Raw genomic sequence first — 22,488 nt, 5'->3', positions numbered from 1 at the left:
ACAGCAGTTTGTTTACAAAGCGCTGTCAGAGCATTCTTTCGCAACAGAGCCCATCAGTGAGCGGAGGACCTTCACCCTCCCTGCGAGCACATGGACACACAGCAAACTGTCCGCCTTACCTCTGTGGGACGACACGACCTCTTGTCCTTTTTCATAAAACTGAGGGAAAGGCGCTGCAGCGACGGGAGCGACCGACACCAGGAATCTCTCAGTCAGTCCGTCAGCCGCCTAGTTTCCAACAGTTCGCTACGCAGTTCTGTGCTCTCTCTCTCTCTCTCTCTCTCTCTCTCTCTCTCTCTCGACGTCTCTCAACCGCTCTCAGCCCTCTGACAAACCGCCCACTTCCGGCGGCTCGTGTGTGTGTGTGTGTGTGTGTGTGTGTGTGTGTGTGTGTGTGTGTGTGTGTGTGTGTGTGTGTGTGTGTGTGTGTGTGTGTGTGTGAGGAATAACACAGAGTCAATTCAGTCAGTTCCTTCTAATTTCTGTCAGAGTTAATATCTGGACTAATTCTTGAGATTCTTTAGAGGAAGCCCTCAGCCAACTGACAGCGCTAAAATATAAACAAAACAAACAAACAAACAAACAAACAAACAAACAAACAAACAAACAAACAAACAAATACATAAATAAATATTTTTTTAATCACAGTAGTACCGTTATCCAACAAATCCTACAAACATTTCTAATTCAATTACTAGTATAATTAACATAAGGACACGCACCAACTGGCCCATTATTATTCAAATGATCATTGGTGATATATATGCACAATAATACGCAGCAGGCCTTGTGGTACAGAGAATATTAAATTATCAGAAACATCTGTGTGGTAGTAATCGTCATCATCATCGTCATCATCATCATCATCGTCGTCGTCATCATCATCATCATCGTCATCATCATCATCATCATCGTCATTATCATCATCATAGGTATAAGCATAATAATGAAGTAATGGGTATTTTCCCTCCTTTGTTTTCTCATTCTTATCATTGTAAGCATCTCTCACTTAATTTCTCTCCATCTCTCTCCTCACCAGTAAAATTAATTATAGCTACTTGTTGATGTAATAAACAAACAAACGAGGGGATAAGTCATTTGGACATATTTTTTTTTTCCTGATGAAAGAGAGGAAGAAAGAAAAGACAGAGGAGGAGAAGAGAGTTTGAGCTCTTAAATCTCTCCCGAGGTTTTTCAGGTCATTACTTTCAAACTCGCTTTTCTGCGGCTCGCTGTGATCAAAGGTGTTCTCTGCTGCACAGACCGCCTGATTAGATTAAAGTCTAATCTAAATCTTCAATCCATCTCAACGAACCAAACCGGGTCCCCCTCAGCCTGTAGTATAGCGACCCCTGGCGGCGCAAGGCTGCCACTCGATCCAGCTGATGGATATTTTGCGTTGTAATGCAAACATAAAATCATGGGTGTAGTAAAGGGTAAATCCACCTAAAATCAGCTTAGAGGTCTTTTTTTTTTTTTTTATTAACAGGCTAGATTTTACCCACTTTATACGCTGGCATAAATCTTTATGAGATAAATTCATCAAGGTAAGCAGCCGAGTAACAAATCAGGAATGAATGATTTTCTGAAAAAAAAAAAAAAGTTTTGGTTTTGTTTTGTTTTGTCTTGTCTGAGGATGATCACAGTATAGATATGTTATATTATATTTTATTATAAGGTCCTGTCTTTATTACTTGTGCATTTTATGAGTGTGTGTGAGAGATAAACAGACATGGGGTAAAACAAAACACAAAGGCAGAGAGAGAGAGAGAGAGAGAGAGAGAGAGAGAGAGAGATGAGGCAGGAAAAACAAAAATGAACTAAGCAAAATGGGTCAAATTAATTAGAGGATTGGCCTGAGGTAACCGGTGATAAAAGGGAGCCAAATAGTTGCCTAGGAGAGAGACAGTGAACAAAACAAATGGAAATAGACCATGGCAGCCTACACTTGTTGAACTTCAAAGACAGACAGGCATGTGGACGGGCTTTTCCGTGTTTTCAAGCATGTTATTTAGCTCACATCTGGACAAGAGAAGGGGACCATAATTCAGATCTGTGTGTGTGTGTGCAAGCCATGAATTACGTGTTGTTTGCCACCAACAAGCATACAAGCATACACTTTGTGATTTGTGATTCCCTGCTGGCTGTGGTTTATAGCTCTCTCTGTTCCAGATGGAGATATCTGATAGATTTTAATAATACACATCAATACATATATGTGCTTGTTCGAAGACAAAAAAAAAAAAAAAAAAGCAATTCTGCACACTCAAGCGTCTTTGCTTAGGTCTATTTCACCAACGTTTCGGTCAGAGCCTTGTTGAGGTTACATCTCCCAGAGGAAATTTATGGTTGAGTTATAAGTAATCTGTCAAGTTTCAGAGAGACACAAGTCAGCCGCATCTTCTCACTTCCCTGTCAGAAAGTTATCATTCACATCAGCACAATCTTTGGCTATTGATTCCTCTCTCTCTCTTTCGTGTCTTGCTCTCTCTCTCTCTCTCTCTACACACACACACACACACACACACACACACACACACACACACACACACACACACACACACAGGCAGACAGACACACACACAAACAAACAAACAAACAAGTCCATACATCAGACACCCCTGTGGAAGCTGGATCAGTTCTGTAAACTGATTGGCTGCAGGCCAGTTCGAAAGGGTGACAGTTTCCTGAAAAAGCTGAGTCAGCAGCTGCTGACGGTAATAGCTGTGGATCTCCACTCCCCCGCATCTCAGACTAGTGTGTGTGTGTGTGCGTGCGTGCGTGCGTGTGTGTGTGCGTGCATGTTCATTTCCTATCACAGAGACAAAGATATAAACAAGCCAGAGTGAGCTAAAGCTAGGGCAAGGCAGAGGCCTGGCAAAAGCTTTGTTTTCTTAGCCATAACCACTTGAATGCTATTAAGAATGACATATTATTATTATTATTATTATTATTATTATTATTTGGTTCAAGATTATTACATATTCTCCAAAAGGAATTAGGGTGAATACGAATCTCAGCAGTCAAAATGTTACCAGTGACATCAATGATGTATGTACCTTATTAGTGCATTCTGTCTCTTTTCTATGAAGAGAATGAGACATGGCAGATGTGCTACCTGAGGCTGTGGTGAACCTGCACACGCACACGCACGCACGCACGCACGCACGCACGCACGCACGCACACACACACACACACACACACACACACACACACAAACATCTGCAGTGATGTCATATGGGCTTTCCAGAAGCAGACAAAAAGGTCAGGGAAGGCCAAATATCACAGATTGAAAGGCTCATCAAAGGCTCTGAGAAAAATTAGTGGTTACGTTTTTACTGGAATCAAAAAGAAAAGAGGAAGTGTACTTTCCAGCAATCACAGGTCAGCTGCAGTCTGCGCTAGAAAATTGACTCTACCAGGAAGTCTTTTTCAGCTTCATTTTCCCCCGGCATCTTGAATGTTGTTTGCGCCTCTCACCGCTGTGAGTGACAGGACGGATACTGGGACTGGATCAATAAGCTATTGTCAGATCAATGTGTTCCTGATCAGTTTCGCGTTTCAATGATAATTTGCAAGTCCAGCAATTATTCACACATCTGTCTGTAACTCCACATGGAAATAATACGCATATTTATATTCTCACACAACTGGTTTAAACTCAAATTCAAATGATTTATCAGCTATTGGCAGAGTACTGATGACTTGTTCTTTTTCATCTGCAGGTCATGGCCATAATATTAAAAGGCAGACCTTGTAAAACAATTCAAATGTCAATGAATTTTAAGCATTTCAGCGACAAACACACAATTCAAAGTCATTATTGTTGGTGATCTTCCTGTACAAATGTGGCATGTTTTTGTATCTTTTACTCCCAAAGTCAAACATTAGAGACCAAGACATCGTTCGACTGATTTTAGTGCTAACTCGTTTATTACCTTATTTCAAATCATGAATAGTTACAGCATATATTACAGATATCATGACACACAGTGAAGTTGCAGAATAGCATTTCATGAAGATTCGTGCTGATGTGTGGCCTGCACGGTGCGATGTGATCAAATTCAAGTCGAGCTAAAAACTAACGTCCAATCCAAAACGTATTGCTGCACGCACTCTTATTTTGTCAGAGTGAACCATCACTGTTCAACACCTATGCTTATTTAGTTTAAATAACACAGAGGTTTAGCCAAAAATACATCATTCATGAAGCGAATAATTTGTATTACATAACAGATCGGGTCAATTCAGACACTACAAAAACATTCAATTGCAAATTTCAATGGCAAGTGCAATTCACATTATCACACCGTCTTTCATGAGGAAGGGGATGACAACCTCAAACAAAAACAACTGTTTGCTTAGCACCACATTACCAGATTTGCTGTAATGGGGCTATAATATGGATATAGGAGAAAATGTCACGTTAATTCACGACACGACACTGACACACATAAGAAAAAAAAATCTTTAAGGTTGACTGAAATTCCTTGTCAATTCAGTCTAATCTTATCGATTCAGGTTTCTCACATCATGTGGCTCTGGATCAGCTTCAATGTCCAGTATTTTGTGATGATGACTATAAAGAAACACATTATTCAAACAGCAAGCCAGGGCATTGTGGATTACCGACGGTATCACTTTTGGCAGGGATTAAAACAATGATGGAAAAAGACAAAATACACTGAAAAAGCCTATAAATGTTTATAAATGGAAGAAAGAAAAAAAGATAGCAGTCAAAATTAGCTTATACACAATTCTCTTTACATTTTCTTTCACAAAGAAAAGCACAGAAAAGTTAATACATGAATTCAAATCTACATTTGAATATGTGGCAGGAAAACACAAACAGTCTCAAAAAATAAATTTTTTATATTTCAAGGTCCTTTTTTCATTTAAAAAAAGAAAAAACATCCACATGGGTGGTGAAGTACTGCATACACGTGGGATGCTGCTCAAAATACAGCATGTCAGTATCAATCAACAGTTTACACACACAATAAGCTTCTGGTAGACTGTCAAACTTTAAAATAAGTGGCAATGTATTTAAAAAAAAAAAAAAAAAAAAAAAAGATTAAAATTCTTTAATTCAGTATTGTGAGAAATAAACTGCTAACACATACACAGGACCAAGACGACTAACTGTACAGACAGTGTGCAGAGGCAGAGTGAAACGTCCAATACAATCTCTGTCACAACACAGAATAGAGTCCCATGGGAGATATTTAGGGGAAAAAAGGAGCATGCAAATAAAATAAAATACAATAAAAGTCTGTTCACATAGGCGATGCCACATCAGAGCTCAACTCCATGTCCAAAGTGAGTGAATCTGCAGAACAAATCCAAATACAGGCATTAATATTAAGTCTACCTCTGCAGTAGACAGTGTGTGTGTGTGTGTGTGTGTGTGTGTGTGTGTGTGTGTGTGTGTGTGTGTGTGTGTGTGTGTGTAAACGACTAACCCATATGTCCAGGATTGGCTTCAGCCTCATTGTGCATCAGGGAGTCCAGTGTGCGAGGCGACATGGGGAACAGATCACTGGTGTTTCCAGAGTTTGTGCTGTGAAAACATACAAAAAAAGAGGACAAAGCACACATTACAACTAAAAAATGGGAATACACACCGATGGCCATACACGCATTCCCACATGGACTCCAGCAGCCATGCTGTCCGAGTCAGTGCATACACTGGCAGACGTCTGCCAGTCTGCCATCAAGTCTCCGTTGTCCCTTTTTTTTTTTTTTACCAACAAGCGATAAGCCAGCAGCCGACTACCATCTCATGCTCGTCAGCGACCGCCTTCATCACACAGACTACAGCTTTATCACAACTAAAAGGGCTGCGACCGTTTCGGCTTCATTTTATGAACACTGTGAGACTGGATTAGTGGAAAGGTTACTCCATGAGTCTCATCATACTTTGAAAGATAATCCAGCCCTTGTATCAGCGTGCAAGTCAGCTGTGAATGTGAGCAATGATAATGATGGAACTGTGGAGAAATGCCATTAAATGTTGAGACAGAGATGCCAACGTACGTTACAAAGTACAATATTTAGGCTGACACAAAGAGCTGGTGTGTTTAACATCAGACTGTTAATGACAGCAGCTGCTCTACTGTCAGCAACACTGGTGGGTTAGCACAGCGCTTAAGTGGATCGAACAGACCACAGTACAGTTATTGAGTCTTCTCTACTATAATTCATTTACGATATACTATACAATGTGTATCTAAAATGTTTTCAAAATGCTGCAGCTTTTGCATGTCTCTCCACTTATTTAAGATCTCATAAAATCAGAATGAATTGTAATTGTTCCACATTAAAATCTGTTGCCAAAAACATTCTGGACTGTTTAATCCGTAAAAAAGGATTTGGTTGATGAACTATGACAAGGCAAGTGACTGGGAAAGACAAGGTGACCAACTAAATGAAAAGTGGGATGGAATGGCAGGGAGTTGCTCTAGTATTAGAGTCAGGCAATGAGGCTGTGAGTTGAACATAAAAACGGGAATTAGCTTGTTGTGGGGAAACTGCACTAATATCCTTTCCACCCACCCATCAAACACACAGACAAAGTGAGAAGATGCACACACAGCCCTACATGCCAGCTCCCCCAGCGCCTACCCTGGGAATGTGTTCCCAAGCAGCTCACAGTCCGGAAAGTCCATGAACACGGAGGGGCACCTACGGAGACAGGTCAGGATCTCACTGAGCAAATCTGGCAACGCACCACTGCGCCATTCAACCCACCACCACTATCATCCAAACCACTCATGGCTAATGGGACGTGGGAATAAAACCCCCGCTGATCTTGGAAGACCTCACAGTCACCTGTAGCAGGACCACAACGGTTTTCCCATTCCCTTTATCATTTAGTTTTTGGCATATCTCATCCAACAACTCATGCGAATGTATTTTGTAAGCATGTAATATGTGCAGATTCATGTATGTGGTCACTGCAATTTACATGCTTCCTCTAAACATGGTTCCTCCACAGAAAATGCTGACTCATAGTAAGAAGGAAAAGAGTTTGGTTCTTCCTCTGTTAACATTTACCTTTCAAAAAAAAAAAAAAAAAAAAAACAACAACAAAAAAACGCACAAACAAGAAGTAGCGTACAGAACTAGCACTAAGAATCTTTTGTCTGACTAAGAAAAACGGGCAGGGTCCTTGCAACACAGTAATAAGAATTCATATGTGGAGGTCACTGGGTGGCATGAGATGTCCTTCCAGTGAATGGATGGTTAAAGATAAGGGAGGAGAAACAAATACTTACGGGGTAACACAGATGAACTTGGTCTTCAAGTAGGGCTGAATAGCTGTTGGAAATAAAAAAAAAATGCTGTTAAGTTCTGAGTAAAAAATTATAACTTGTTGTACAAATTGCACAATCAAGAATTAACATGTACTGTGTATTATTCTTCTAAATGGCAAACACTTCTTAGGCGTATGAAGCAATGGCTTACTGCTCATGGGGTCTCCTCCTATCTCAGGCTCCGGGGCGGCTTCCGGCCTGCAGTACTTCCCAAAGGCTTCCTCCTTCGGGATTTCAGGGAAGAGGTAGACGAGTGGTGACACCAGGATGTTGGTGGCATCCATAATCTTGTAGCCCATGATGATCTCAGCAAAGGACATGCTGTTGAGCTGCTGTTTAGTGTAAGGCTCCACAGATTGGATCTGGGTCTTTCCTGCAACACGCATGAAAGCCATGTATCACAACGGCAAAAAATCCCACACTGAAAACGGTGCAAAAGAGGCAATGAAACATGATGACACACAATGAGAGAACAGCAACTGCTTCTTCAATTTATGGATGTTCTTCTTTATTGATTAAAAAACAAGAATTTTTCACTGCATTCTTGGGAGCTGCTGTTGTACGAGATGAAATCACTTTTTAACGTGTGGATTTTTTTTTAGCAAAAAAAACTGATTTAGTAGCACCAGCACACTTCTCACTAAAAAATCCTCTTGATTTCCTCACCGTTGATGTCCTTCTCCACCCAAGTGAAAGTAATACCCCCCTCCTTGCTGCTCTCACTGAAGCGCAGCAGAAAGGTGCCTGGAGGCTTTGGACTCAGGATGGCCCTCTCCCTCTCCTTACTGATGAAACCCATGATGTACCTGTGGAAAGATATCAGAAAAAATATATATTGATATATTTTTTAATCATAGGCAATCTCTTAGCTTTCAGGTGCTACACAGAAATCCTGCCAGGATTAGCAAGCCTCTACATGTATCAAGGTTCAATACCACAAGATGGCAACAGTAGATAATATGAACTCCATGTCATGAACCCTCTCCAATATGGAAGGCGGCCAGCGACCATTCCAGTAATCAACTGGGTCGGAGGGGACTGGCCACAATGGTGTTCAAGTCAAGAGCTGGACAGTAAACACAGCATGAATTCTTACCCTTCATTCCACAGTGCCAGGATATACTTTTTCACCAGGTCAATAATGTTGTCCAGCCACACCCAGAAAGAGAAACCCTTGCCAGCCATGTTTTCCTAGGAAAGAGGAAAGTAAAATTTAGCTCAACCTGAGGAAACACAAAGACAGGACGGCAGATTGCACCATTAGTGATCAGGGGATGATTTACCTTACAGAACTTGGCCCAGGTGATCTGACAGCCAGAGTAGTTGACACATGGCCCTGGAAGAACAAACCAAGAATTAATATCACAACATACGATGCAACAAGTGACTGTAAGTCTTGAGCGTTTGTGGAGACTTTTCCAGGCATGTCATCTCACCTAGTAATTTCTCAGCTAGCGTGGTAAGCTGCTCAATGGTCAGGCCTCTCTTGGTGGTGGAGGAGAACTGCCAGCTTAGCACCTCAGCCACTTGATCCCAAGTCCCCACTGGAGGCTTGGTGAAGAAGTTCACATTCTGTGTGCAGAGAGACGGGTCAAAATGTAACAAAACAGTTTATTTTCCATTGCAAATGCAGGTGAAACTAAAATACTTTAAATTCCATTCACTGAAATTTAAGCAGCTGAGCTGTTCAGCTACATTCCAGCAGAGGGTGCTATTTTACCTTGGGGTGGTTGGTGAGCATGTTGTACCACAGGATGGAGGCCCAGGCATTGGGCATCTGGCAGATGTTAGAAATGACAACCACTGGCAGGGAGTGAGTCTACACAACAAGAGACAAAAATAGTGTCAGGTCCATTTGACTGTTTATCCTCCTAAAAGGACTTCTGGAGCAATTCCTCCTGTCTAAGTGAGGCTGATTATAGAAGATTAAACTCTAACAGGAGCAGTTTCTCTTTGCTGTTGTGCCAAATTGGTACACCAAAATGCAGACATAATTATGCATGACTATCATTTTCTTTTTTTATTTCCTGTGTCAACATCATGTAAATAATCTTGGCTAATGTGTATTTACTAAAGTGGTAAAGTGGTAATGGTGGCGCCAGTACAAATGTGCTGTATTTTGTTTTCAGACAAGGTCTTTTTTCATGACAGAGGGTGAGGCTGTAGTGTGTGTGTGTATGTGTGTGTGTGTGTGTGTGTGTGTGTGTGTGTGTAGTGAGCGCACATCGAGAAACTAACCTAATGTACAGTCTGAACGCTGCACATGGCTCCCAGTAAACAAAATGTTACACACTCTTTTCGATCAAAGACCTTGAAACACTGCCTGCATAAGGTTAATGAACATTTTTGTTGTTGGAAGTAATATACAGTGAGCAGACCTGCCAACCTTGTGAAAAGTATCACCATCATTTAACGCATGGTTCAAAATATATGGCCCACTGTAGCTTTGCATGCAGTCATTTCCCTGTATACCACTGTATTATACCACTGTATTACTAAAAGTTAATCAACAGATTTAGTTAATTTGAGGTACTGAGGCTATGGCAGCCATCATTTTTAAATGTTCCTCCACCTCCACTTAGTATTCACAGTCTACAAGACACACACAACCACAAGCCTTTATTTAGAAATCTAGCTTTTACGACTGAAGGGCAAGTCAAAGCTGCATAATTTAACCTGGTTTTTGAGGTCACTTACACTGCAAAATAGTATGATATGTATATTAGTTAAATAAAAAGAGTTCTTACTCAAAATAGGGAACATAGTATTCAAAATCTAGAAAGCCCAGAAATAGTTTCATATTATGTTCAGCCAAAATAAGACATATATTCAATTGTGAGCAGAGGTTTTAGCTACATTATTGGGTTACCTGAAGCTCTTTGGTGGCTGATAATAACTAGGCTGTGTCAGTATTACACAAAGTGCAGAAAACGTGAAAAGGCAGTTTTGAGGTTGGAGACATGGAAAAGTCAGACACTGGCTTTCCATGAGCTCAGTATTGTTGGTAATATGCCTAAACATATGTTATTTGCTGTGAAAAATACAATGATCTGAAAGCAATGACAATATTGAAAAGGGATTTTATGATAGCGGGGCAGTGACCAGTGAATAAATCATAACTAATACACTCATTAAAAATGAATGTCGAGTTTTATAGAGGGTTTTTTTGGAAATGTTATTTATTTTGATAAAATTTAAAATGTCTTTTGGTTACATTTTTGGACGTTATGGCCAGATTTTAATCTGTGGGACTCAACAAACTCCAACAGAGTCAGTGTGTGATTCACGGCTAAGTACGCATTTGTCAGACATCCATGGTGTGCATGCCTTGCGGGTGCATCTCCCAGTATCGACAACCCTAATAAAGCTTATGCCTAGCTATGGCTACAAAGTTTAGCATCACGTATGTTACTGTCACATTTGTAATTTTTTTGTGCTTGATTATTACACCCCCACTTTCCATTTTATCTTGGCAATGCAGCGTTCTGTTTGAATACTTGAACAGATGCGAGTTAGGCACTATTCCTGTGTCTTCTTGTCACCCGGTGCCGTGACAACTGTCTGATTGACTCATGTCACTACCAGGTCATGACTGGTGAGCTGTAAGAAAACGCCCCACGTTTAATACAGCCTACGCCTACTAGTCTGGTGCAAAACAATGACAGCTCTAAAACTACCCGGAACAAGCTGGTTGAATTATCAATTTGCAAACTTTAAGCGAGCATTTCACACCTGCGTATTTTCAACAAAGGACCGCAAAATGCATACAGGTTGGCAGGTCTGAGTGAGTGGACTCACTTTCATTTTCACAACTATAGGTTGTGACACTGACACGGGGGTAGCTGAGGACAGGTCACTGTGTAAATGAGGAACATAAATAAGGAACTGAGTTCATATATATGCTATGCATCCATGCAGACTCATTTCTCTAGAAACACAGACACGTCTCCCAGTTCATGACACTGAGAGCTGATGCTCACCTCCAGATCGATCTTCAGGCCTTGGTGATAGACCTCTGTCTCAAAGGTGATAAGGTGCAGCTCCTCTGTGACGATCAAAGAGGCCTGGAGAAGAGAGTTCAGTCAGACCTCTACTGCTCAGTACAAGCTATATTTCATGTGTTGCTCATGTCCATCAGAGTGCATTTGCATAAGTTAAACCTGCAATACTTATCGACCTCACACACAGGATGTATCACTTAAAAACAACAACAACAACAACAACAACAACAACAACAACAAAAACCGCATGCCATTACACCATTACAAGTGTTAAGAGAAGTGCTCACATCACTGTTGGTCCGGCCGCCATTTCCACATCTCTGCTCTCTCAGGGTCTGTAAGAAGCAGGAAGTCAGCAATCATCAGCAGGATTTTATCAGGCAACTTCATCATTGTTAACAGGTTAAGTGTTTGTCCTCTATAACTCACCAAGTGTTTAAACTCCGCTGACAGGCTGCCATTGTTTGATTCTTCCATATTCATAACTTTTGTGTTGGTGCCCAGGATGTTGAACTTTCGAGACCTAAGGAAATCAAAGGACAGCAGAAGGTGAGAGTTACTGACCTCTTCTTCTCCAACACCATGTAAAGCCTTGGGATGCACCGACTGCATTTTTCGATTCCGATTACTGATTTTTCTTTAGGCCTGACCTGCCCATACTATTCCTGGCTGATTCCAATTTCTTTTAGTTTAATGTAGTTTCATATTATGTTCAGCCAAAATAAGACATATATTCAAATGTGACTAGAGGTTTTAGCTACATTATTGGGTTACCTGAAGCTCTTTGGTGGCTGATAATAACTAGGCTGTGTCAGTATTACACAAAGTGCAGAAAACAAGAAAAGCCAGTTTTGAGGATGGAGACATGGAAAAGCCAGACACTGGCTTTCCATGAGCTCAGTATTGTTGGTAATATGCCTAAACATATGTTATTTGCTGTGAAAAATACAATGGTCTGAAAGCAATATTAAAAAGGGATTTTATGATAGCGGGGCAGTGACCAGTGAATAAATCATAACTAACACATTCATTAAAAATGAATAATATAATAACAGTTCTCAAGTAAATTATCATATTCTGCTTCATATTTGCTTCAATTAGAAAAATCCTCACTGTACTGTTAATAATGTACTATAAGCTATTAGTTAGAATTTGTGTTAGAGAGAAAAACAGGTGATAATTACCTCTCTAATATCTATTTTATATTGCTGTGAAAACATCAACAAATTTCTCTTTCAAACAACTGTATTTAATGTGGTTTTTCAAAAGAAAACTAAATTTTACAGTATTACAGCTCAACATATACTAATGTATCTTCAGCCAATACTCATTTTTACTGAACAGAACTTGAACGCCTCATAATGTAACTCAATACAACCTGTAACAATAATGAAGAGCCGACAGCAGTGTGGGTAAAGGTTCAGCTCAGTGAGGCCTGAGTCTCTGTTCCATCTCAGAGCCCCTTACAAACCTAATCCCTATTCTCTACTGACTTTTTTCCCCATTGTACTTCCTGCACAAGCTGCTTTTTCTTTGCATGTTTCACCAACAGCTTTGAATTTTCTTTATACACTTTATAGAAATCCCACATACCACACGCCAGCACAAGTTAGCCCAGTGTTGGTGGTTGTAAACCAAACCAGCCACACTTTTTAGACACTGGTTCACACTGTTTGAAATGTTAAACTGTTAAAACACTATTAGAACTGTTCAACATTGTTCAAATTCAAATGGTTTCCAACCCGCACATTTTTCAACTGTGGAGCCTCAATCACCTTACCTATCTCGCAAAACTGGCACCTGAGATCGGCTAATACAATCAGCTTGATAGTCAGACTGGCCTTCCAGTCACAGGCTGACCAAACTGGCTTCAAACTGGCCGGGTCTGATCTCAGGCTAATTGATCGGTGCAGTCCTAGTGAAGACTCAGACTTGAAATACTGAACAAAAATAAATAAATGAAATGAAATGAAATGAAATAAAAATCTGAATATCTTACCCTCGAATAGCAGCCACATCTCCAGATTCCCTGAAAGATAAATAGTTTAAAATCAGTGAGGTGGAGCTTTCTCTGGAGGCACAGCATGCAAGGTCTTAAGCCATGTGCATGACTCTGACTGACAAAGACTTTTCATATGAAGTGTTAGAAACTTGAGAAAAACTCACTTGTCAATACAAACTTTGATCTTCAGCTGATAATTGAGTTCAGGAAACTTGACCAGTAACCTGAAAAAGTAAAGCAAAATGCAACACTCTAAATCAAAGGTATCACTAGACAATTTTTGCCACTGCTGCTCATATGAATCGCCTATCAAGTTGCCAAAGATAGGTATGTAATTATGCATTAATTGCTGCTACTTAAAGTGGTTACAAAGCCATCATCTTACCTGACTTTGTTTGTGAACTGTACTCCTGTTTTGATGACCAGTGGTCTGTCTGGATGCATGGGCATACAAGGTTGTCTTTCAACCACAAAAGCACTGGAACACAGAGAGGGTTGTATTTCAGAGAGGATTTACCAGAAAATATGGCAACTACCCCAACCACATGGATTTGTAAAACCCGATGTGAACATCACACAAAAATGTAAGATGAATATTTAATGTGATGGAGGGCCTTATCTAGGAATTTGTGCTGTTGAGCCATTACTGAAAATGTGTTTGGCTTATCACATACCTCTTCATGAGGTTTCTGAATAAGTCCACAATTTTCTCCTCCAGGGCGGGCCGGTGCTGGATGATCGGGTCTCCTTTGTAGGACACTTTCTGCTGCAGCTCCTCCAGCTTCTTGATCTGCTGACGAATCTGAAGCTGGGACTCAGCCAAGGATGTGATCCTGGTGAGGAAGGTATATTCAGCTTGGGTCTGACATCTTGGAAGAGGTATGAATGAATCATTAACCTCTAGATGGCTCTGACTGATTACAATGGCGTTGGGAATGTTTAGAAGATTACTGTTGGCTAAGAATGGATGTGGAAGTACCACAAAGTGCAGCCCACTTCATTTTGGCGCCAATGTGAACAAATAGGACTGCCTGGACCACACATATCGCAGTGCATGGGCAGCTGATGATCTGAAGCACCAGTTTCGGCATCTAGCCATTTTTTTCTGCACGCCACAAGAGAATTTCACAGGAAAACACTGAAAATACCCAGTAGATGGTTGAATAAGCTATTCTCCTGAAGTTTCATTTCCTCTGACTGACTGCAACATTTTGATGAAATTTCAATCTCTCCCCGTCCAGTACATTTGTTAGAAACAGAATCACTGCTGCTTCTGAACAGTCAACAGAACACATAAGAAAATATAGTCTGCATCCAGTTACTTACAATTACTTCCACCTCCAAAGAAAACACATTGCTTTCTGTGAGAGGCAAACAGTATCTTATCTAGAGCCACAAGAACTGAATTCATGCTTATAACTCAATCTATGAGAACCATACAGACTGAACCACTGAATAAAATACTTATTCCACACATTTGACAGTTACGTTTCAACCGAGAGAGAGATGGAGGAGGAATAGAGAGAGGGAAAGAGAAAGCAAGAGAGAAAGAAAACAAGAGAGATTCATGTGTAACTGGCTGTAATGTGAACAGCCAAGCTCCCACGTGAGCGTGAATTTACACTTTGTGGTGTGTATGCGTCCGGCCTGAAACCAAGTTTTATAGTAAAAAAAAACAGCTTTTGGTTGATATCGCTCTCTATGAATGTGGATTACGAGAAGGAATAGTAGCACTGTATAATTCAGATAATTAAAATAATCATGATTTTTTGCTCGACATTGTGATCACAATTATTATTATTATTGTTGTGAGTCTTGATAATTTGAGCAGCAAATTTATTTTACTGCAGTTCTGGCAGCTTTTATCAACACATTTTCAGCCACAGTGAACATTTTAAATAGCAGGTTTCAATATTGCTAATGGGCCAATATCCTTCAATTATTAACTATGGAAACTACAATCTGGGTGTATAATTACATAAAATCAACTGAGCGAGCTTAAAGAAGTTTGTTTTTCCACTGCGAGAGCTCTGGGTTACCATGTCTCCAGGCGGTCCAAGCAGATGTTGGGTGGTCCTCCAATGCAGGCAATCTGCTGCCTTCGCTTCCAGTCAGCCAGCTCCTCGTCTGTCAGATTCTTCTGAACAAAGTCCATGGCAGTCAGCAGGCCTCCCATCTCTGTAACAATTTGCTAAAAGAGACAAACATCACGCTGTGAGTAAACAATGGTCATTATCAGTTTTGTCAGTCCCTCTCCTGCACAATCCCCTTCCTTTTGTGCCGTAAAGCAATACAGCAGATTGTTTATGATATTGACTTACTGATGTCAGATGTTTGAGCATCTGTCACGCTCAATTTATCTATTTATTTCTGTATTTTACTATCCTTTCAGTCCTTCATCCTTCTCCACTGGATGATTTTACCATTTACCATCCTCTGAAACCAAAATAAAATTCTGTTGATTTCTCTCTAAAATCACTACTTTGGCCAATGAGGGTTCATTTTTTTTTTAAGTTTCAAGTAATGGTTGAGTCCTTTGTTTTCTGTTCGTTAGAGCTCTTTCCACTCATCTTTTTGACGTGATTCACAATATGGAGAGAAGTAGAGACCCACCCTTCTGAGCTGGTCCAGGGCACTCAGCATCTGTTCCAGTTGAGCCATCTTCTGTCTGGTAGCAGTTGCCTGGCTATTCCCATTCAAGTCCTGGGACAACTCTGCACAAATAGGGAGCACAGGTCCATCAAACCGGGTGCATTTAAACTAGTCAAAAAAAGCCTTTTATGAATTTGTGTGTGAGCACAAACAAGGTTAAAATATTTTCCAGAGATAATTTAACTATACCTCCTTGACTTTTCAGCGTCTTGTAATTAAAATCAAAGTCATCCTGTAGGTTCTCAAGCATTTTCATCTTCTGTTCCATATCCTGGAGAAAAACAGGTGATGCTTTACATGTGTTGACATCAAGATACACACATTTATTATTCTTTGACATTACATATTTATTTTGTGACAGTGTCAGGGACAGTCACCTGCACCCTCTTCCTGATGTCTTGCAGATTGTGCTCCAGGATCTGCTGCTTCTCTGTCACTACCGTCCCGGTGGGATGGGCTGCTTGGCCATCCTGCAGGGGAATGACGAATGTGCTATTAGTAGATTATTAGTACTGATTAAACATTATCTGGGCTGGTTTTGAAAGAAACCATATCAAATGTGCAGACTGAGGGTCTCTGATTAGATTTGAAGTCTACAGATCAGGTGGCGCAGCGTTCCCTACCTGAGCAGCAGTAGTGGCGGTCTGCAGCAGCCTCTGCTCCTCCCAGAGACAGCGGGCCACAATGCGGGCGATATCCATGGGCTTCTCCAAATACTTGCTCTGCAGATGCTGCTTGATTCTGCGCAGGTTGTGCTGGTAGAGTACATTATTCTCCTGCAAAAACCGGCTGTACTGCTGGTCTATCTCCCCCAAGAGGTTGTGGAACACCAGTGTGGCATGGGACTCCTTATTGGCAGCATAAGCCCTAGCAAAGGAAGAGAAACAGTAACTATAATATTACTTTGACTTGAGATGGTGATTCAGGATTCATTTCTACTTCATTTCCCACATTCACACAAGTTAAAGTCAATCAACATTGTAGCTTTAAACGCAGCCCAGAAGACTTTTTTTTTTTTTAATTATAACCTATCACTGGATTTTTACCCTCTTCTGTTTATTCCTACTTGGCAGTGCCTTCATCTCTTCCCATCATGCTGGTAGAGCATGCCTGAAGTGAAATAAATGCAAGCAAAAGAACTGACTATGTAATAAAGAATGCTTAAAATTAAATATTTTCCTGGTTTATTTTAATTTGGCTGTCAAACCTGAAGATTTCTGATGACTGCCTCATCATTCAAAGCTAAGATGTTCAAGTTTTAGAATCCAAATAATGGTGTCACGAGGAAGAAGTGCTATAGGGAAGAAGGCAAAAGAGACGTATGACTGACTGAAAAACTATCAGCTAAGCCCGTGTCTCACTGCCAGAAAGTCTACTGTTATCGAATGATATATGCACAGTGTATCTTTGTTAAGCTAGATGGAAGCTGAGGATAGTGAAAAACAAGAATTTTAATGAAGAGGTAAAACAAAGTGCACTGTCAGTAGTTAGAAGAGGATTCCTCACAATTCAATTCATGATACCAACCAGTCTTGGCTCTCAATCCAGGGTGCGAGGAACTGTCGCAGCTCCATTGGGAAGCTGTCGCTGTACAGGTGGTAGAGCTGCTCCAGATACCTGGTCTCCAGCTGTTGTAACTGGTTCCACTGCGCCATCCTGACCCACTCCTCCTCAGCCCTACACATACAGAGGTAGGCCATAGAAAGGTCATAACACATAGCAAGTAGATAAAACATGCATGGGTTGTCTTGGAGAAGGTACAAATCAGTCATCACAAACCACAGTGCCACACATCCTAAATCACACTAACAGACAAACTGCAAAAAGCCAACTGTCTGATTTTGTCTGCTTTCACAGGAAACTTCAAAAACAAAAGAGAATAGAATAACATCAGGCCCTCAGGAGGCCTCTTATATAGCACAGTAATTTCCTGTTCAAAGAAATACACCACCTCCTACAAGAAATACAGACCAATATGAATAGCTGTCACCTTGCCAACCAGTTAAGAGTCAGTGCTCTTTGCCCTAGGTCCCAGCCCTGATCCATTCACTACAATGAAGAACACACTCTATGTTTTATTGTTTCCTGGTCATCAATGAAGGTATGGACTTGAATCAGGAGGAAACTGCTGAAAACAGCTGTCTTCTAAGTAAAAAAAAAAAAAAAAAAAAAAAAAGATTTATCTTTAATTTTTCTGAGGAGCATAGTAATACTTGCATAATATTCTCTCATTTGCCTGTAACACAGCTGCTTTTAGAAACAACTGTTTTCTATCACTGCCAAATGGCAGTACTTGCCAGGCCTCTCATCTTACCAAAAGCAGGTTACACTGTTCCCTAAAGGGACACAGACTGTATGATAAGAACAAACCCCACAAAAAGAAGCTTTTATGTTAAATGACAGTCTAAGTAAATCATTTCAAGTCAAAGTCCAGATGCCTTACACTAATTTCTTGGATCTCTCATTATTGTATTATTATTACATATATTTTGGAAATGTAAAAAAAAAAAAAATGCATTACATGCATTTGCACTACATCTCTATGCCATGTCCATGTCTCATCATCCATAATTATGTAATTGATGAAATTCTCTGTTTAATAGTCAGGCCATACACATTTTATTAGGTGTTTTGGTGATTCCTGTTTCAGAAAAAACAGGTAGGCAAGCAAATGGGAGGGAAATCAATAAAGATACTCATCAACATCATCATTAGCTACAGCACAGCAGCAGAATTAAAATGGTAATGAAAACTCATGAAATACATTAAATAATCTATAATCAAATGATATGTTTGATTAAATATATACTCAGAGCATCTTAGCCCCAACAAACACAACACACATATACACAAAATGAGAACACAAACACACAACATAATCTCACTGTCACTTGCTAACCGCATCCTACTTGGTTACTTCATCTGGGTTGCAAAAAGTGACTATTGCAGCGAAATTTATCACCTAAGCTCTTGGTCACTGACTGAGAGACAAACTGAAACATGCACAAATGAACATGATAAGTCCAAGCTCAAACTTCATGACGGACTCTGCTGAGCCGAGTTTTTTTGTTTATTCGTGGGACAAAAGTGATACCAGGCATCTCTAAAACACTGTTTTGTTCTAGTTTGTGTTGTTCTAGTATGTACACCCCAATTCATTAATCCAATTCGGAGAACCAGAAATGTGAAAGTTACTGGGAAACAGACACCATGCTTCAGCATTACTTCTCATTATGGCACTGAACCAATGCAGCCACCAGTATTTAGCCACAACAATTTTTTTCTCGCTGACATCACACACATGGTGAGGTTTTTTTTTTTTTTAGGCATATAATTACAGTCCTTTCATAAACGTGACAAAGTTTTCATCTGATCCTCCTTCCTCTTTCGTCAACAAATGAAACAGGTACATCTCCACAGCATGAACTACTTCTCTGCTTGGGGAAATCTTTTTAGGAGGATCACACCAGTCACTGAGTCATTGTGTAGACTACTTTCCTTTCAGTTTTCATCATCTGAATAACATGATTCTCCTATTGTGAGACAACTCTAGCTTGGCTTGGAGTTACGTCTGTCAAAAGTGTTACCAGTGGATCCAGAATAATTACAAACAGTATCTCCACGTAGCATACTGTATTAATTGTATGATATACTGCAGGTTATCAGAGAAATGGAGCCCAACAGGCCCATAAACTGTCACTTGTAAAACTTCCTTATGCAATGTGACCCTTGCCCGATAATCCAGGTTAGACCTATTTCCACCACCTTCATCATGTCTTTCTAAGTCCTCTGCCAAATCTCGCTCTTTAACTCATCACCTAGAACCAACTTGTTGGGACACTCTGCCAAATAACCCAGCTGTGCATGGTCACAGAAGTGGCATGGCACTGTTTTGTTAACACATAGACTATTATTCTTATTATATATCGTTCTATTCTTTTTATGTGATTAACATTCATGCTACACTAATCCTGACAACCAACCAGCAGATATGAAAGAGAAAAGCTCATTTGGAATTTGAAGGAAGCTAAAATAAGCATTAAGTTTGTCCACAAGTCTGTATCCGATTTATTTTCAATTAAGCAGCTCCGCAATTTGTCTCCAGGTGATATATTACAGATCCGAGCCTTGGTAGACCCTTAGATAGATGCTGACCTTCACAAATATGGTTTTAAGTGTTTAAGGTGGGAGTTTTCAATTTGTGTAAGTAGGGGGTTTCCCTGAGATCACATCTTTGTCTGACTTTGTCTCTGTAATCTCCAGGATGTTGAAACTCTGTCAAGTTAGAGGGGAAGGACTGCTGGAACCAGATCTCCGACAGTAAACCTGCCAGGCAAGCCACATATTCACTACTGACCCAGTTTTCAATTGTATTTAATGGCAATGGTTTTCCAGGAACCATTTCCTTGTGTAAACTACGACAAACAACTACCATCCCAAATTTATTTTCATCAATGCCACATACAAGCGAGAAAGGTGGCATTGTGTATGTATTTAGGTCATCTATTTCATGACTCGACAACCCACCAAACTGTGTGCATTTATGATACCACCATGGCACTCATGGCCAAGAGTATAGTAAACAATACAATATGTCACTGTGACTACACAACAGCATTGGCTGGATTAAAATCAGCATTTTAACACTAACTTGATGATTTCAAGGAAGACAAAAAGCCTTAAATACAGAATTCCTTGACTGAAGCCACATCTGAGCTCAATTTGGGAGTGGATCTGCCACTGAACAAGGAATTAAAACTGGAGAAAGAAAAAAAAAGTGAAATCCAAGTGCATGGTGTCAGACATGGTAGCCTGCAGCTGGGATGGAGATAGGCGTGACAAATGAAGGCAAACAGAAAACATGGACATTTTTCACTGCGTTTGAAGGCATTTTGATTTGACATGAACAAGCCTAAGATCAATCTCATTTCTATTTGATTTCTGATTAAAAAAAAAAAAAAATGCGATATAACATCTGAATCGCTACATAGAAAAACACAAATAGATGAGGCGAACACAACTCATTCAGCACACAACCACTGCTGTCACGGCCAAACCAGAGCAGCCCATCTCTGGACGACGACACACGATAAAAAATTTAACACTTATGCAACACTGTGATGTCGAGTTGGGACTCTCAGTCTGAGCAAAAAACAAAAACAAAAAACAAAAAACAAAAACACTCTGACACCCTGCTGCAATTCTAATTAACAGTACACTAACAAAACTAAGGTGACACTGCGTTACTATCGTCTGCTTTGACTTAATAACGGTACGTTAAAGCCAAGCCTGAACTCTGGTAGAAATATCGTGAGAAAAAATGAAAATATGGACACCGCAACTTTCCAACGGCTTACCTGGCTCGCTCCTCTGCAAAGTTTGTCAAACCGTCAATACCACAAAAAACACCCAGAAAAGCAGCTTTAGGCTACTTCGCTGTAGTTAAAAAGACCAAACCGAGGGAGGTGACTCAAACAGAAAGAAACGGTGCCTCTTCCCTTGCCAACACGGAGACCACTTCTCTAACGCACACACACTTTTTTGACCCTCCCCCTACATTGCAGCCTGACCAGCCAGACAAACTCCAGTAAGTTGTTTATTGACACCTAAAGAAGCCAATAGTAGCTCGGAACTGTCTTCCAGCCAATCGGAGAGTAGTATATGACTAGTGGAGGCGGGACGTAGAGCCGGAGGTTGGTTGAGCGCGTCGTGTTTGTTGCTGTCGCAACTGCGCTGTTCCCTGTTCTCAACCCTCCCTTCGATCGAGCCTGAAAAAAGACCTGCGCGCTTATTGGCTGCGGAGGGGGGGGCGAGCTCTTCAACGGAACAGCCAGGCTGGAAGTCATCTGAATTACTGGCAGTATCTACGTCATCAGGAGTTTAATAACACCAATACTGTGCTCAGTATTGTCCCAAATGTCCGCTGGAAAAAAGTTTGGACCGTATCTTCAGCATACTTTATCACAAAAAAAAAAAAAAAAACCCTCGAGGTGTCTGCCTCAGACTTCTCTTTCGAGGAGATGCAGCAAAACATTTATATATATATATATATATATATATATATATTTTTTAAAAAAGGACATATTAATTGCTCTGTCTGTGTGGGCAGATCAATTATTACGATCCGTCTGGTTGCTTCTTTGGACTTTAAACAACAACACATTATAATAGAAAACCTCTGTTTAAAAAGAAACAAAACAATACATTCAAAATATTTCAAAGCCTTAAAAAAAACTCAATAGGTGTAAATGATTTAAATGTCTGAACTGTTAAGCCTTTCTCTCTCCTTTTCCCTTCATTTTATAAAAAACAGTTAAACGTTGGCATGTCTTCTGATGTACTCATCTGTTATTGTTAAGCTTTGCAATTAAAAGCGTAGCTGAGCTGTAGAAAACACAAGGGGAAAAATATAGAGAGAGAAGGAGATAGGGTCTTTTTCTTTTGATTTAATTTCATTTATACATATTTTTAAATCCAATTAGTTTTCATTAATTAACATTTAAAACATTAATATTG

At 40.2% G+C, this 22,488-nt stretch overlaps 2 protein-coding genes across 3 annotated transcripts in view; both read right to left on the bottom strand.

Annotated features, from left to right (window-relative positions):
• The window catches only part of stat5a (signal transducer and activator of transcription 5a), a 59,440-nt gene extending 59,181 nt beyond the window's left edge, over positions 1–259 (bottom strand). The window contains exon 1 of the mRNA XM_030056975.1: positions 120–259. The gene's annotated coding sequence lies outside the window, so the exon portion shown is untranslated. The remainder of the gene's footprint in view (positions 1–119) is intronic.
• Positions 260–3,906: 3,647 nt separating this feature from the next.
• On the bottom strand, positions 3,907–21,518 carry stat3 (signal transducer and activator of transcription 3 (acute-phase response factor)). Of its 2 annotated transcripts, XM_030056972.1 has the most exons (24): positions 21,330–21,518; positions 17,500–17,649; positions 16,596–16,839; positions 16,350–16,442; positions 16,162–16,243; positions 15,934–16,034; positions 15,360–15,511; positions 13,995–14,153; positions 13,706–13,798; positions 13,485–13,544; positions 13,318–13,347; positions 11,748–11,841; positions 11,606–11,653; positions 11,298–11,381; positions 9,038–9,136; positions 8,754–8,889; positions 8,601–8,653; positions 8,414–8,508; positions 7,984–8,123; positions 7,469–7,690; positions 7,279–7,321; positions 6,626–6,685; positions 5,464–5,561; positions 3,907–5,330 (listed from the first exon to the last, which is right to left on the bottom strand). In XM_030056972.1, exons 2-24 carry the CDS (start codon positions 17,625–17,627, stop codon positions 5,278–5,280), a joined length of 2,367 nt encoding a protein of 788 aa, XP_029912832.1. In that variant the 5' UTR covers positions 17,628–17,649; positions 21,330–21,518; the 3' UTR covers positions 3,907–5,277. The 2 variants fall into 2 exon arrangements, with proteins under 2 accessions (XP_029912832.1, XP_029912833.1); XM_030056973.1 differs by lacking the exon at positions 6,626–6,685.
• Positions 21,519–22,488: the final 970 nt, after the last annotated feature.

This window comes from Myripristis murdjan, chromosome 8 (assembly GCF_902150065.1).
Source record: "Myripristis murdjan chromosome 8, fMyrMur1.1, whole genome shotgun sequence".
Lineage (NCBI taxonomy): Eukaryota > Metazoa > Chordata > Actinopteri > Holocentriformes > Holocentridae > Myripristis > Myripristis murdjan.
This window is presented reverse-complemented; position numbering and strand designations above follow the sequence as displayed.